The sequence below is a fragment of the Erpetoichthys calabaricus genome, chromosome 5 (genome assembly GCF_900747795.2).
Source record: "Erpetoichthys calabaricus chromosome 5, fErpCal1.3, whole genome shotgun sequence".
NCBI lineage: Eukaryota > Metazoa > Chordata > Cladistia > Polypteriformes > Polypteridae > Erpetoichthys > Erpetoichthys calabaricus.
The window spans coordinates 110,598,459-110,615,420 of NC_041398.2; the positions used below are offsets into that span (position 1 = coordinate 110,598,459).

A 16,962-nucleotide genomic window follows, 5' to 3' on the forward strand; every position below is an offset into this window, starting at 1 on the left:
CTCAGAAGATAAGACACGCTTTCCTTAATATATTGATGGCCGTGACAAAAGTGAACCCCAGAATTTCTGTAGGTAAATTTCTAAATTTGTCTTGCTTTTAGGGTCATAACAGCAAACTCCAACTGTCCAATTCAAAGTGACTTAAAAAAGAGAGCTAAGTTACAAAGAAGAGACCCTGATTTAAGACATGGTCACATAAAGAATTGACTCTTAAAGTTATTTTACGGACACTTTAATGACACTCCCTGATCATTACTGCTATGTCTTTGTCATGATCCACAACAGCTGAATGAGCATGATAAGTCCAAAGACTTCCTAAAGCAGTTTATATGTTTGGATCCTCAACTTGTGCACAGTGTTTACCCAAGTCATAAATAATAAAATCATTTCAATAGTCCCATTACTTTTTCACTCAGTCATTTGAGAAATGGTTAAAGTGAGCTGGAATGAGAGTTGTGTACAATATGCAATGTATTATATATTGCCGCTTTTTTCAATAGGTTTGTAACTAAAAATAATTGTGACATGAGTCAAATAGTTTAAGGTTATATAATTTAAGATGGCACATTGGGACAGTGGATTCTGCTATGTACTTAGTAGCTGTCTCTGTGGAGCTTGCATATTCTTCCCACACATATATGGGTTTTTCTTCTTGTTGCTCTGGTTTTCCTCCCACATCCCAAAGACATGCATGTTAATTTAATTGACTAATCTAAATTGTGAGTATAGTTTTGTGTTTGAATAGGCCCTCTGATGGCCCACTTCTGCCCTATCCAGGACTGGTTCCTCCCCTGTAGCTGATGTTGAAGGGATAAGCTGCTCCATCTAACTTTAAATTGGATTATAGGTTTAGAATATTATGTTACATTTTATAAAATTTCCATAGTACCTTGCTATACAGTGCCCTTTCTGTAATTACAACAGTGTATCATTTAATGGATTACAAATATCATCTTAAGAATAGTCTCAGCAATGCCATTTAAATGTTCTTCAATAGTTTGTGGACATGAAAACTTAATTATTGTTGTAGCAAAAATATGAAATGTGAGTGAATAAACTTTTAAAGGATGAAAGTTTTGATGTATTTTTAAAACACCAGTACATTGCCTTTAGGCATGTCAGTGCTATATACAGTGGTAGACAGGATAGCAGATGCAAAACATTTACCTGTCTGTTTCAAGGTATATAGTTTTCTCCCCCCATTAATTCTTTATCAGTTTACAGTCATTGGTGCATTGTCAACTTTTGTTCTTCTCAGTTACATGACACATGCAATGCCTGTAACAAGGGATAGTAGATTTAGTGATTGCTGTAAGCCACATTGGCCTTGTGTATTATTGATAATCTGACTTTGAGCCCTTCGAGTTTGTTCCAGACAGAGACACATAGTGTACTGAAACCCAGAATCTCACAGATATATGACACTAAGGAGCTTTCATTCTGTACCACTTTTATCATAAACATATTCAACTGTTTTTTGGAAAATTAGTATAGTAGGTGGACAGTTGTTCCCATTTCTATTTATCAACAGAAAAAGGTAATCTTTGCTTATTACTAGTTTGTTTCTTGCAGGTACAGGTTGGAGATATAGTTAGAGTAAATGGCAAAGAGTACATACCAGCTGATACAATACTGCTGTCATCAAGGTAGAGAAGGATGTGTTACTGCTCAGAGGATAAACTCCCAACCTTGTATTGCTTTTCTTATACTTCCAAGAAACTGATAACCTAATACAAAAAAGGACGAGGCCATCAAAGGCAATTAAATGTTTATTCAGTATTAAAAAAAAGCCTGTTCTTCCCAGCCTGATTGTATAAGATAACCTTTTTTCTGTATTTGGTTTTATCACTTTCTTGGGAGACTTTCATTAGCATTGATCAGATACTTGTGTTGTTGTTTTCAAAATCCACTTTAAAATCAGGCTTTTCCAATGTCTGTCATAAGTTTGGGTTAAGTTTTGGAGGTATTTAAGGTGTTTGTCACACACACACACACACACACACACACACACACTCCTGCTGAAAACAGCAACATGAGGAGGAACCGTGTGCTTGTCAAAATTATTAAAAGATCATAATTCACCACCCAAACGTTGAAGTATGGGTATCTTATATGAGATATATCCATAAAAATGTATCTTGCCTCCATTGACAAACAAAGAATTTTCATTTATGTCTATAAAACTGTTTTATTTATTCATTAAAGGTTTGTTTCTACTGCCTATTGGGACTTTTTTTTGAAACAGTCCTCACTTTTCACACACACTCAGTTTTTGGTGGATTAACTAAAAGTGAATCGAGAGTAAATCAGAATATTAACAACAATTTTTTTTTCATTTTTGCACCTGATTTGATTTTGAATGGATTTTGAAAATTTAAGTAGATCATATTTTTTAAAAAAGTTACATTTAACGTTTTCCCTCTAGTTCATTATTGCGTGTGCATTATTTTTGTGTTTTTTTCTTTTTTGTTCTTTCCTCACACTTTTGTTTGTCTGAAACTTGCCTTCATGTTTTGTTCCGATTCTTCACGTACTGGGATATAACATAGGTGACAGTGGGCGAGATAGTCAGAGTCACCAATGGGGATCATCTCCCAGCTGATCTCGTCATTCTTTCATCCAGGTCAGAAAAATATTCATTTCTGGGGACATTACCCCAGTGGGTCCTCATTTTTAAGAAAAGTTGAACCTCAATTGTTAGGCTTATATATTTATGGCATTAATAAATGTTGGAATCTTGGGGAATCTTGGATCATTGGAAGACTGAAAATGTAGCCGTTTTATAGTACTGGCACCATGTTGCAAAATGAGTATATACTGCTCATTATAAAAAATTAATTGTTTGTAAGGGCCATAATTTAATTTTATGATGCTACATCTTCTGCATTAACCTATTGAACTTTTGGATAATGCACAATTTTAAAGAGGACCCACTGTACATAGCAACATCTTTTGTGCATGTGCTGACATTTTTGACATACACTGTATCTCTGTCTTGTATCGTAAGGCTTTGCATGGTATATTTCACTATTATTAATTTATGTTGCAAATGCATATTATCTTTCTGCACAAATAACAAAGCCGGCAGAAGAGCACGTGCTCCTCTTTGCTTATTTTGGATGGTGCCACTATCTTGCTAAATGTGCTTCCTTTTCATATAAGCGTTATAAAAAAGGGGCTGATGATTAAAACTTTATTAATCTGCTAGCTGGAATGAGCAAAAATGCTTTTGTTTTTTATATTTGGAAATAAAAACAAAACAGAATCATAAAGTAACAAAGTGGCTGTCTTAAGTAGAATATTCTTTTTTCATTAGAAAGAGATTTCTTTATGTCTGTTTTCTGAAATCCATGCTTTTTGGAAGAATACTAAAATACAAATATGTATGTTCTAACAACGTGGTTTTCAAAGTGTGGTCCCCAAAGTGACATTGAAATCACTCAGATACATTAATCTGTTATGTGCTTATATGAATTTAAGACTGAAACATGCTTGCTGTTTGCTTACATAAAAGCTTTGTTTCCAATGTTCGTCATACCATGAGCATCATTTTGTCAAACCGCCTTGTTCATTGCACCTTTAAAGGCATTGAAATTTATCCATATTTTATTCCCATATATAGTTTTTTCTGCTAATGCTTCCAGAAAATATTACAATGAGTACTGGGATTCACAATAAGAATACATAGAATTGACAAATCAGCCCTTCCTTTATTTGGGTGAATTCATTGTTTTATTAAAACCAGGGCTGCACCCCATACTTGGGACTCTGCCTTACTGTTAGAGCTTTGTACTGAAGCTGTTTTTTGTCCTACTTCACTATGTTCCTATAAAGCAATAGAGATCACAATTGCTTTCTCATTCTATCTCTTTCTCTTTTCATCTATCTCTCATCCAGTGCATTGTCTTTTCTAAAACTTCTTTAAACTCACAGTTTCCCTCCTATCCACCTAATCCCCTATTCAACCTGAGATTCTTTTTTAAATCCACCTAAAAGTCTGCCTCAAGAACCTGCCCCTGGATCGCTATGGCAGGTGATATACACTGCTTCTGCAACATCACTGCTCGCAGTCTGCCTGGTGTCTCCAGAACCAAGGAGGTTATTATTGATCTATATATTTGAAATATGGCACCTTGAATCTTAAATTCAGCAATGTTGCATTTGATTGTTGCTATTTTCACATAAATATATACAGTAAAATAAATGTGTTAGTGGTCTTTCGTTTCTTTGGCTGAAACACTTTGAGAACCACTGTTTTAGGATTAACATGTGGTAAACCATTGAAATTTTGAATTTCATTTTTCTTTTTTTGACCTTCAATAAATTAAACAGATACATGTCTTTATATGAATACACACTGATGCATTATTTTGACCAGTTTTTATTTTATAATTTTGAGTAAGTAGAGGAAGTTATATCATGTTGTCTTGACAGTAAAACTGCTTTAGATTTTTAATCTGAATCGTTTTAAAAAAATTATTTTGCCTTGTATTAGCATTCTGTTCATCTTACTGTGAGATATTTTTTTTATGTCTAATTGATAGCAGTATTGTTTTAATTTTTCAGTTACAGAGTCGATCATTGAGCTCAGTTCTGTGTAGTATTACTGTAATAGATAAAAGACATTTTCATATATTTAAATTATAACTTACGAAAGTAAGTATTTGCTTTCATGTTGTTTTGATTATATCTTATTTTTAGTTATGTAAACCTTAAAAACGTCATTTGTTCTATAAAGAGTTATTTAGAACTTTGTTGAGATGTTTGCGATTAACCAGTGGCAATTTATTAACATGTTTAAGACCACAGTTATGTTCGGTTCCATTGAACAGAGTGTAACTCATTCATATAACTTTTCATATATTTCATTTCTGCTGTATTATAATGATTTATTGCTTTATAATCAGTGTGTATTCTAACAAAGAATGTACTGTTGAAATTGAATGAAAAATACAATGTATTGCTAGTTTTGCATATAATTCCAAAACCTTTAATTTTAAGTTAATTGTATATTTAATTAAGAGAAAAGTGGGCTGTTCTTTTAAAGATAGAGGGGGAATTCTGCTGAAGTATAAGTACATGAGAAGTAATCTTTCTTTAAAAAATAGCAATTTTGTTTACACAAATTATGGATTTTCAAGGTAAATTATACATTGACTGTATTAGTCAACTTACATATATGCAAATTGCAGACTTCTTGTGATCCACATATTCAGTGGAATTAACCCCCTTTGTCTATACATCATGTTGTGTCATTGAGCTTCTGTAGTACTGGGGAAACATAAATAAAACTGCAAAAATTGGTCAGATATCTTAGGTGATTGACACTTCAACTAAATTAAAATAATTTTTTGCTTCACGTCTTTCTAATCAGAAAACTAAAATACAAAAAGTTTTCAAATAATGGCCATGAGAAGCCACCTGCAGACAATCTTCATCCTCAGCTGCTTTTCAGAAGTCAGATGGCATAGTAATGAATGTGAAATGTTCAGCTGACAAATTTAGTGGCAGCCTCTGTTTTCCCAAACAGCTTAATTACCAGAGTTGTCATGGAGTGGTGTAAACAGACTTTTATTGTACAGACTTAATGTGATTTTGTTTAATTAGTGAGCCTCAAGCTATGTGCTACATTGAAACGGCCAATCTAGATGGAGAAACCAACCTGAAAATTAGACAGGTACATTTATTGATTTTTTGCTTTGTTTAAAAAAAAATTATGATTTCTTTGAATTTTGGACTACTTGTTCATTAACTGTTTGTTGTTATACAAGGATATTTTTTAACTGTTAAAAGTTATGTTCAGTTACGTTCTGCTAAATATTGTAGAATTCTTGAATGGACTGGCAAATTAATATTTGCACTGACATGAAAACCTCTCTTAATTTTTAGATTTTAGAAAGTTAACTTTAGAAAATTCATACAAAAATCAACAATCTGTTTGTACTAAGACAAGTTCCTTATTTAAGCAGATGAAAATTGTAGCTAACGATAGTGCAGGGGGTGTAGTGCTCTCTCATCATCATTAGTTCAGTACCTGTGTTATTAAGTGGAGCTTGCATATTCTGTGTTGGTTTTCCTCAGGGAATTCCTATCCCTAAGGATATGGAAAGTAGGTTAAATGGCCCAGTGTGGATGTGTACTGGTGAGTGGATCCTTAGGTGGCCAAGCATCCTGTCCAGGGCTGTTTCCTACCTTGTGCCCAGCACTGACGAGATCTTTCACTGGCTCCCTTAATTGGATTAAGCCGGTCTGAGAATGGTATGTTACATTAAAAAAAGTAATAAATGAAGACAGTATTTGGATGGTTGGATGGATGAATGCTCTTAATACCATAAAATAGTCTTGACATTTCACAGTATATTAATGAGCAAACTGGATCCCTAAGCTTAAGCATATTATTTCATTTAAAGAAATATTAACCCTGACATAATTTTTAATACAAACTAATCTGTCCAGCTTTACTAGTATATGCCATTGGACAAGTTTACTTTATTGCAATAAAATGTCAGTTGCATGGAGTCTGAATTGATGTAACCCATACAAATAAAACGTTAATACAGTAATCCCTCCTCCATCGCGGGGGTTGTGTTCCAGAGCCACCCGCGAAATAAGAAAATCCGCGAAGTAGAAACCATATGTTTATGTGGTTATTTTTATATTGTCATGCTTGGGTCACAGATTTGCGCAGAAACACAGGAGGTTGTAGAGAGACAGGAACGTTATTCAAACACTGCAAACAAACATTTGTCTCTTTTTCAAAAGTTTAAACTGTGCTCCATGACAAGACAGAGATGACAGTTCCATCTCACAATTAAAAGAATGCAAACATATCTTCCTCTTCAAAGGAGTGCGTGTCAGGAGCACAGAATGTCACATAGATAGAGAAAACAATCTCTAGCAAACAAATCAATAGGGCTTTTTGGCTTTTAAGTATGCGAAGCACCGCGGCACAAAGCTGTTGAAGGCGGCAGCTCACACCCCCTCCGTCAGGAGCAGGGAGAGATAGAGAGAGACAGAGTTTGTTTTTCAGTCAAAAATCAATACGTGCCCTTCGAGCTTTTAAGTATGCGAAGCACCATGCAGCATGTCGTTTCAGGAAGCAGCTGCACAAAAGATAGCAACGTGAAGATAATCTTTCAGCATTTTTAGACGAGCGTCCGTATCGTCTAGGTGTGCGAACAGCCCCCCTGCTCAATCCCCCTACGTCAGGATCAGAGAAAGTCAGCGCAAGAGAGACAGAGAAAAGTAAGTTGGGTAGCTTCTCAGCCATCTGCCAATAGCGTCCCTTGTATGAAATCAACTGGGCAAACCAACTGAGGAAGCATGTACCAGACATTAAAAGACCCATTGTCCGCAGAAATCCGCGAACCAGCAAAAAATCAGCGATATATATTTAAATATGCTTACCTATAAAATCCGCGATGGAGTGAAGCCGCGAAAGGCGAAGCGCGATATAGTGAGGGATCACTGTACAAACATACTTTATAAGGCCATAAGTAGTGACCATTCCCCACTTACACAGACAACCAATTTAACAAAATCACACTTAGACATACACCAGACAAATTAAGCAAATGTCACGCTCACAACAAAGTGCTTTGTAGCATCATTTACAAGTTTTGCCATTACTACATCTGTCCTCTGATTTCCTCTTAATGAATCAGAAAGTGTAGTGTTTTTTACAGTATATTTTGTAAATTAGATATTTTAAATTTTTTTCACAACAAACAGTCCATGTGAAACAGTTTATTAGTAGTTAGTAATTATTTGTTCTTTGACCAATTAACTGAAATTTTACTTCATATATCTCTTTTGCATACATGATTAATGTTCACTATTGTACATAGTCATAGTGTGAATTAAAACAGAAATTAAATGCACAGCTTGTTCATGAAATGTTAAGTAGGTAATTTTTGTATTAGTCTTTTAACATGTTAATAGATTTTTTTTCCCTACCACCTCATCTATTGCAAAACTATTTGTTTCAGGTATTCTGTATTTAAGTATTTCTGTTACAAAGAATTGTCCAAGTGTATAGGGTTGCACATAAATACAAATTCAAAGCATGAACAAAGAATTATTGTATTTTCATGCTTTATAGAGCAGTGATTTTAATATGAATGATTACTTTTCAGTATCTTTTAATTCCTTTACTGCCTTGCAGGGCTTGCATATCACATCAGAAATAAAAGACATTGACAGTTTAATGAGACTTTCTGGCCGCATGGAATGTGAAAGTCCTAATCGCCATCTGTATGATTTTGTTGGCAATATAAGGCTTGAAGGTCACAGGTATGCAGCAAGAGATCCCATTCATATCATTCTGATCAACACATTAAATTATAATCTGTTTGTTGTACGTCTCGTAAAATGAGTGTTCTGCCTAATTTTATTTAACATTTCTCAATGAAATTACTGACAGAACATCATTATTGCTATTTAAAAACTCTAGATTACTTTAAGTTATTTTAATAAAATCCCATTTATTTACACTGTAGGTGTAATCTATTTGATCTGTGATGAAAATGTAATTTACAGTGAGAGAATGATTTGTTGTCACTTAAGAGTGGTTAGAAAAGATGATTTACCAGTATTAATTTTAATTTGGACTGCAGCACTACGCCACTTGGCCCTGATCAAATTCTTTTACGAGGTGCTCAGCTGAGAAATACACAATGGATTCATGGAATAGTTGTCTACACCGGGCACGACACGAAACTCATGCAGGTATGTATTTTGTCCAAGTAGTTATTACCCGGAAATATTGGTGCCCCTCTGGATTTCTGTTATCATTGTCTTTTCTTTTTTTTTTTTTTTACAGTTTTGCATAAGTTTAGATCTCTACTTTAATATAAAGCATTGTAGATACCTTTTCGAGAGTGTGTTTGTATGTTATTTTTCTTATCTTACTGGCAAGGCCAGTTTATATATACAAATTTTAAGTGTGGTTTTACACTAAATGTTATAGATGAAAATAAAATGTTAGCACCCTAATAAATGGCTTATACTCCTTTTTTTAAGTCATAGGAGTATCATGTAATTGTTTTGAAGATTAAGATCTTAAAAAATTTGGTGAATACCTAAATGCCTCTTAATAGGAATAATGTCAGGTTATATTAAAACTAGCACAATCTTATTTTTTCCTTATTAGGTAAATGTGAAATTTATGAAATTAATATTGTTTTTATGTTCTTCAGAATTCCACAAAACCCCCACTGAAGTTGTCTAATGTGGAAAGAATTACAAACATACAGATTCTGATATTGTTTGGATGCCTTCTTGGTATTTCATTGATTTGTTCAATTGGGCAAAGCATATGGAAAGCAAAACATGGAAGTGGAGCTTGGTACATGGATTTAAACTGTAAGATTTTGTTTTACTGAAGAAAGTTATAACAATTTCCATCACTTGCCATTGTGCATTACATAAACATGTTGAAATATCTTAACCCATGTTTAATATTTTCATACCTTATGGACAGGTTGCAGTTAATTCTAGTTAGTGACAAACAGTACTTTAATTCAAATTTGCATCCCTTTATCCCTTTTAGGCCTTCTCTAACTGTCTATAATAAACACTGCATTTTGTGCACTGTTCATTCAAGAAAATTTATATTAGAAGTTAATAGCAGCTTTTAATTCCTGTTATTCTATTTGCAGTTGTATCAGGACCTATCACAGAGCCTATCACATTGGCAGTGGCATCCAAACTGAAACCAACTCAGTTTATCAAAGTGCACACTAAAGCTTACCCACACACAGACATACAAACTCATCCCAGACCAACCCTGGAGAGGCTGCTAGTAATGAACATTTGTAGGTTTAAGACAAGTTTATATACAGATTTACCATCTGATAAAACAGATAGTTCATAAAGTCCTTGTTTAATGCTCTGTGAAAAAACAGAATGTTTCTTAAATAGGTCTTTGTGAGTGATTGTGACTATTAAATATGCACTTTTTTGTTGTAGTGAAAGGAAAATGAACTCTAAAATCTCTTGATATTCATCCATTGTTTGTAGCACTTACCAAAGTGTCTGTCTTACAAATATAGCATACAATCGGCATACAAAGAAACATTTTGTTCTCTCCTGAAGTCCCTAAATGTCAGCACTACTGCACAAACAAATAAACAATAGTTCAGCAGCAGTGGCCATTGCCAGGCAATACCAAGAATGAAGCCTCTGGTCTCATTGTAGCCCGTCACATTGGGCTTTGCCTGGTTTTGTTTGCCATTGTGTGCAATGTTTCTGTAAAGTTAATAATAATACGGTATTAACATCAATGAAGATTTCCATTCGCACAAGATCTTAAAGTGTTTATTACATGCTATAGAAACATTTGTTTTTGCTGTGTTGCAAATAATTTAGTCAACAAATGCAATTAGACTAATATTTCATCAAGTAAATTGCACAGGTTATGCATACATCTATCTATTAATTATTTGAATCATTAACATCTATTTTTAAGCCAGTGTTTGTTTTAAGAAATACTAGGGGGCTCTGCCCCCTGCTCGCTTTGCTCGCCCACCCCCGGGTTTGGTTTACCGGATATACAATTTAAAGAGATTGTTAGTTTCATGGGAATTGTTACATATGCATTATTTTCGTTTTTATTTTAAAACTTTTGTAAAAACAGTACTTTATTTCCAGCCCCAGGCATAGTTACATCTCTTTCTCGCAGGACGTATAATGCTGCTCGTGTTGTGAAGGGGGTGCGGCTGAACGCACGCTAAGGAGATGCCTTCGGATGATCTGCTGTCTTTCTACTGCTGGCGAGCTGCCTGTTCTGCTTATCTCGCTGCCCGATCATTTCAAAGCCTGTACAGCAGCTGTCCTTTTGCCACTTCGCATCTCTGTCGCTTGCGTCGTGAAGGTGGTGGGGTGGCGGCGAGGGTTAGGTTGGCTGAACGCATGCTAAGGAGAAGCAGTCTGATCAGCTGCAGGCTTTTTGCTGCTGGCGAGCTGCATGTTTTGCTTGTCTCTTGTTGTTGTTTTAAGAGCTGGGAGCACATGAAGCGTGTCTGCCAACAGCAATCCAACAACTGCTAGGTTAGATGTCCATGGACTTGTTTTAAATGATGTCTCACTGCCTTGTCTCGTGTGACGTTGTAAAAACAATTCTTGTCCTTTATTTCCGGCCCCGGGTGTCGTTAAATCTCTTTCTAAGGATGTATAATGCTACTCGCGTTGTCGGGGGGGGGGGGGGGTCAGATGACCACATGCTAAGGAGGTGCCGTTGGATCATCTGCTGTCTTTCTGCTGCTGTCGTGCTGCTATCAGTCTTCCGTGCTGTACTCCGCCCTCCCTCAATCGGACCTAACAGTCACTTAAAACAAAAAAGGCTTCAACCTGTCTGGGACACTACAATACTTTTGAATTTTACTGCTTTCATATTCTTTACCTTTCTCTGCATGTGTATCGCTCCATCGTTTGTTTGAGCCTTTCGAATTCCACTGCCTTCATAATCTCTTATCTGCCTTTTTTTCTCTCCTATGCTTTTGGGTCTCTTTTCTCCGCGCTGCTCTTTCTTCTTTGCTTAACGTATTGTCCTTATACACTTTATATGTGCTGAGAGCACAGGATCTGTGTGTCATAGGTGCCTTTACATGACTAAGTGTTCTTATTTAATATTGTTTGCATCTCGCGGGTCTTTTAAGTGTCTTCCGAGAAATTCCGAGAAGATCACGTCTCGTCGACCTGCTTTTCCTTTCCAGGATTTTTTTTATAATAGAGAGATTTATTATTGCAATCCATAATTAAAAAATAAAACACACAGCCTGCTTAATCTAAATAGAGAAGAGGAATTAGCAATACAAGAAATAAGAAAGTTCTCTAATAGCATGTTTTCAGCAATTAACTGTTTTGTGACACTAAAATGAATTTATGAAGAAACACTTGTAACACTTGTGGCCAACTCACTCAGTTCTCTGCCTCATTTATTCTTCTTCTTTGTTTTCTTTATTTGATCATCTGCTCCTGAAAGTCTTTGACCCATCCCTTCATCCAGTTTCTGTACTTGGGTACTGTTATTCAAGGCTGCAGGAAGCAAAGCTTACTAACCATATACAATTACACTAAGATGTTTAATAAATTAAGGCATTTATCAACATATAATGATAGTTTTATACAATTATATACAAATAAGGGAGCAAAGTCAACAGAAAAAAATTGAATTACTATGAAAAATATTAAAAGAGACTTAAGGACGTAAAAAATATAAGAAAAACAAAACACCAGCTAGTTAAACAATGAGCTCAGATGTAAAATCACTCGCTGCTTGTGAAACTTGTTAGCTCAGAAATCTGCAGGCACAGGACTAGGATTGGAAACAGCTGTTCAAAGTGAAACCACATTGTTGACTATGTAATATTAGCTTAGTCCGACTCACCATTTCTCCCAAATCAACAGAAATTTTTGAAATTTGGAAGCATGATATTGATAAAAAAAAAGCATTTACCTTTGTCACCTGTAAAGTGATTTTTTACTTGGATGGTCATTAGTTATAGTTAGAAGATTATGCAAACACAACAGCTTTTGGCTTATCTCATTTTCTTTTTACATTTCTTCATATGTCTAGTCATAAACTTGAACTTCACAGACTTCTGTGGATTACTCTTAATGGTGTCAGCTCCTTATCAGAAAAATATACTTCATCAGTCCGAGACTTTTTAAATATGGCAGTAAAGTTGTTTACGTTATTTCTTAATACAGTATATACTCTATTTTCATAAGTGCATTGTACTTACTTTTGAATTTGCCATTTTGTTATTAAAAATAATGTACTGCCTTCATGCTTTGCAAAACCAAAGCAATTCCTTTCGTGCTCCAACTATTAAGGTACTGACATTAGAATTGACATTACAAAGACCAAAAGACTCACATGAAGAGTTTGTTAAGTAGATGTCTTTGCAGATTGATGTCTTCATTGAAACTAATTCCATCTAGGAGATATCTACAGCAGTTTTGTGAGAATTTCTTGAAGTTAACCATAATTCAGCTGTATAAGAAAACAGCATGATGAAAGGATAATAATATTAACAGATCTTATCTCTAAACTTGATAAAGAAAATGCACAAAACTTTTTAAAAAGGGTAACATTTCAAACTGATTTCGATCTCTTGTCTACACGAAACAGAGCAACTGTTAGTTAAGTGACATTTTTCAAATGTGGAGAGAAGGTAAATAAGATCTTTGTATGTCATACATGAAAATGAAGCTTCTAATATGATTTTTCAAATGAATACTCTGGCTAAACTAACTTTTCCAAAAGCGATAAACAATACTGTCCATTAGGAACTGCTGAACTAATGAGATCACTTAAAAATAGCCTAATAATCTAGAATATAGCTCAGCTTGAGGAATTTTATATATATATATATATATATATAACGTGAAATAGCCATTAACTCTTTCTGAAATTTTAGTTGTAGAAAGTACAATATGGAAAAGGTGCAGACATCTGGCAGAATTTTACAAAAACTTCTGTCACCATTAATACTAGCAATGTTTTACAAAGCAACAGCAAATTAGTCCCTATTGCTCTTTGTCCTTATTTCTCTTTACACTCTTTGTGAGGCGTTCGTGTTGTTTTTTTTATGGAAAATATATATCCCGCAGACTGCAACTGCAACACATAACATCAAAAATTGTTTCAGCCAAAGTGCAATCTCCATAGTTTCACTCTTTGCAACCCAGTTTCACTATCTGCATCTCATAACAGTCAAATGACACAGGTACTGGTTCAGGGATGTCTCAGTGTTGCACAGTTAACTTCCATGGTCAGTAAGCAAATTTATCATAATTTAGCCATTGCTAACCTTGATGAACAAAACTTTGGATCAATTATCAACCAAAACATTAGACTTAATAAGAATTCAGTTGCAATCTGTCCTCTCCTTTGTTTATAATCCATTGCAAGCACTAGTTCTATGCTCTGTATCTGATCCCTGCCTGACTGCAACTTCTGCTGTATAGCAGGATCCCTATTGTCTTAACTTTTGGCCATAGCAAAAGCTGAAACAATCCCTTTTGCTCCAGTGTGTTACTTAGTGTTGAACCGTAAGAATGGAAGACTGCCATTAATGAAGTTAGATGTAGGTATTGCTTTGAATCCAATCTTACTAAAGTGCGGCAAATAATATTAATACATTTTATTTACTTAGCGCCTTTCCCACGCTCAAGGTGCACAAGGAAGATAGACCCTACTTAAAAGAAATAAATGTGCCTGTCTGAAAACAAGAAGTGATTGATTGACAGCTATTAGAAGACGTATTTTGGGGATAGTAAAAGAGGATCACTGTGTATGATACCTGAAAAGCTGAAACTGTAATAGAGCCAGCAACCAAAGCCAAAACATAGACAAAAATATCTGGACAGTGAAGGATGAGGTGCACATAATAATCTTCAGCGTATGCCAGCAAAAGCTCTACAACGATCCTACAGAAATTGGGACAGCACATTGCATCCATCTTTGGAGATTACAGTAGAACCCCAGTATCTGTGGGTGATATGTTCAAAAACCTATCGCAGATAGTACCAAACCATATCTATCAGTAATTTTTTTACATACATATATATACATAGTGTATGATATAGTTTAATTGATAACTTACATAAAATAAGACATTACCAACGTTAAATAACAATTAAATGCATTGTAAATTATTATACCTGTGCTCTCTCTCTCTCTCAAAGGAATAGGATTCTGATATTTTAGCTTAACCCTCATGGAGTGATGGAACAATGAAAATGTCTTGTACACACACAGAGCTTAAACGCATTTTTATATTTATTTCTTAAAAATTTGTTAGCATGTTGTAGGTACTTACTGGCTTCTCTGTCTTTTGTGGTTTTCAGTGATGGGAAACACTTAATGGCTCCTCTTATACTTTAAAGAACTGCCAGCATCCTTCATGTACTTTGGTGTTTTTGGGCCATTGTTAAGCAAAACTTAGGGTTATTTTTCACAACAACACTGCAATATCCTGGGGTCAGTGAGAACACCAGAGGCTAATAGCTGGTTTATACTGTACTTGACAAAGCATGGCATGGCAAAAATGACAACAGACACTTAGGCATGCCACTGCGTGCTGCTGGCTTGTGCTAGGTTTCCACCGCATGATGCGAAAAGAATGCAGCAATCGTTTATTTCTGTAATTATTTATTTAATATTTCCATGCCAAGGCAAATCACAGGTAATTAAAACCTCAGAAGCCAAATCTGTGGATAAAGGGGTTCTATTGTATAGTAATCAGAGAATAAGTACACTGCTTACGGTATACTTTAACTTTCAAGATAGCATAAGTTTGTAACTTTATAGTTGTATCAAAGCCAGCAAAGGTTTATACAGTATGTATATCTATTTGTCAGATAGATAGATAGATAGATAGATAGATAGATAGATAGATAGATAGATAGATAGATAGATAGATATTTGTGCCTGGGGGGAAATTAGGCTTTTTACAGAAGCTCTTTAAATAAATACATACATAAATAGGTAGATAAATAAGTAAGTAAATAAATAAATAGACACACACACTTTGGTCTGAACACAAGCCAGAATGAATATAAAGCAAGAAAATTACAAAGAAAGAAAAGTTCTTACTTAGCTGTCTAAATTCCAGGCTGCATGAGTTGGAAGTCCGGTATGATGAGCTGCCACATTTCTTTGCGCATCTTGTATATCAAGATGTAGTTCAAATGCCTGAAGTCGGAATGTGCTGGTCAACAAAACCTTTACTGTATGGGCAGAAAAATCATGAGTGAGTAATGTTTCAGTTTATTTCTCAGGTGTCTGCATTTTGTTGACAATAATTCACCTTATACTTTGCACAGGAGGAATCCTTTTGAAAAAATGGCAGTGATCGAGAGACTAACTAGGTCAACATAACAGATTAACATATTATTGCTAAACAATCACTTTTGCTTTAAAAAGGTTGTTTAACAACATAACAATACAGACCTTGTAAAATTCCTGAGTTGGCAACAGTTTGTGAAAAACTAAACCTACTAATGTGTTTTTGTATTTATTCTGTATTTATTAATTAAACATTTTTTACATGTTTTACATTCACAGCTCAAAATACCTGATATTGTGAAAATAATCTGGTGGCAAAATTGTGTTTTAAAATATTTGTCTCTCTTTTCAGTCTTTCTCTCCCTAAAAATCGATAGCTGAAATATTATACTCTTTTTGTTCTTAACATCAGCTATGCCATACATATTGCATATATATATAGTATTGTTGCAATAGGCTGGTACCCTGTCCAGGGATTTTTCCTTTCTTGCATTGAACGCTGCTGGGATAGGCTCCAGGTTTGCTACGATCCAGCTCTGAATAAGAGGATTTAGAAAATATATATATTTTCTTTGTTTTCCTTAATACAGCTAGGTGGGGTCTGTACACTGATTCAAACCTAAGAGCCTTGTTCTTCCTAAACCCCCATGATTTTCATGATCACACCTGTCAGAACACAGTAGAATCTATTTTCTGATTTTTGATATCTTTTCAGGCCTGAAGGTGGCAAAATTCTGTCTATAAATTGCGTGTGCCTAAGATGGAATAAGAGATCAATATGGCTGGTAGAAAATAACAAAGAATAGTATGGGGGATTTTTGAATACAATATTGAAAGCATTAATTGTAAGCACATTGTCTTAGAGCATGATATGTTGTGTGCTGTAGACATTTAGAGTAAAAAACTCTTAAACCTTAAAATTTACTTAAATTTCATCACAAATTGGCCCATTCTGGGCAAGAAAAGGAAAAGATAAAATGTGCCAACAGTCAGTGCACATTTGTTCAGCACAAATGACATAGAAAATATTTAAAAAATTATAAAATTGTTCATATTCAGTATCTGGTTTTGATTATGCTTGTTTTAATCAGACAAAAACAAAAACAGATAGTAAGCCATGTAGTGTAGTGTAGTAAGCTCCTACTAACATTAAACTCATATCCATC

The 16,962-nt window shown here is 34.7% G+C and overlaps 2 protein-coding genes across 2 annotated transcripts in view; one reads left to right on the plus strand and one right to left on the minus strand.

Moving 5' to 3' along the window:
• The window catches only part of slc30a9 (solute carrier family 30 member 9), a 990,624-nt gene that overhangs the window by 475,196 nt on the left and 498,466 nt on the right, over positions 1 to 16,962 (minus strand). The gene's annotated exons all lie outside the window — the stretch shown is intronic.
• Positions 1 to 16,962, plus strand: part of atp8a1 (ATPase phospholipid transporting 8A1) — a 338,290-nt gene that overhangs the window by 116,555 nt on the left and 204,773 nt on the right. Inside the window, 5 exon segments of the mRNA XM_051928331.1 lie at positions 2,550 to 2,623; positions 5,608 to 5,677; positions 8,165 to 8,292; positions 8,616 to 8,727; positions 9,198 to 9,363. Of these exon segments, the coding sequence (XP_051784291.1) occupies positions 2,550 to 2,623; positions 5,608 to 5,677; positions 8,165 to 8,292; positions 8,616 to 8,727; positions 9,198 to 9,363 (550 nt within the window).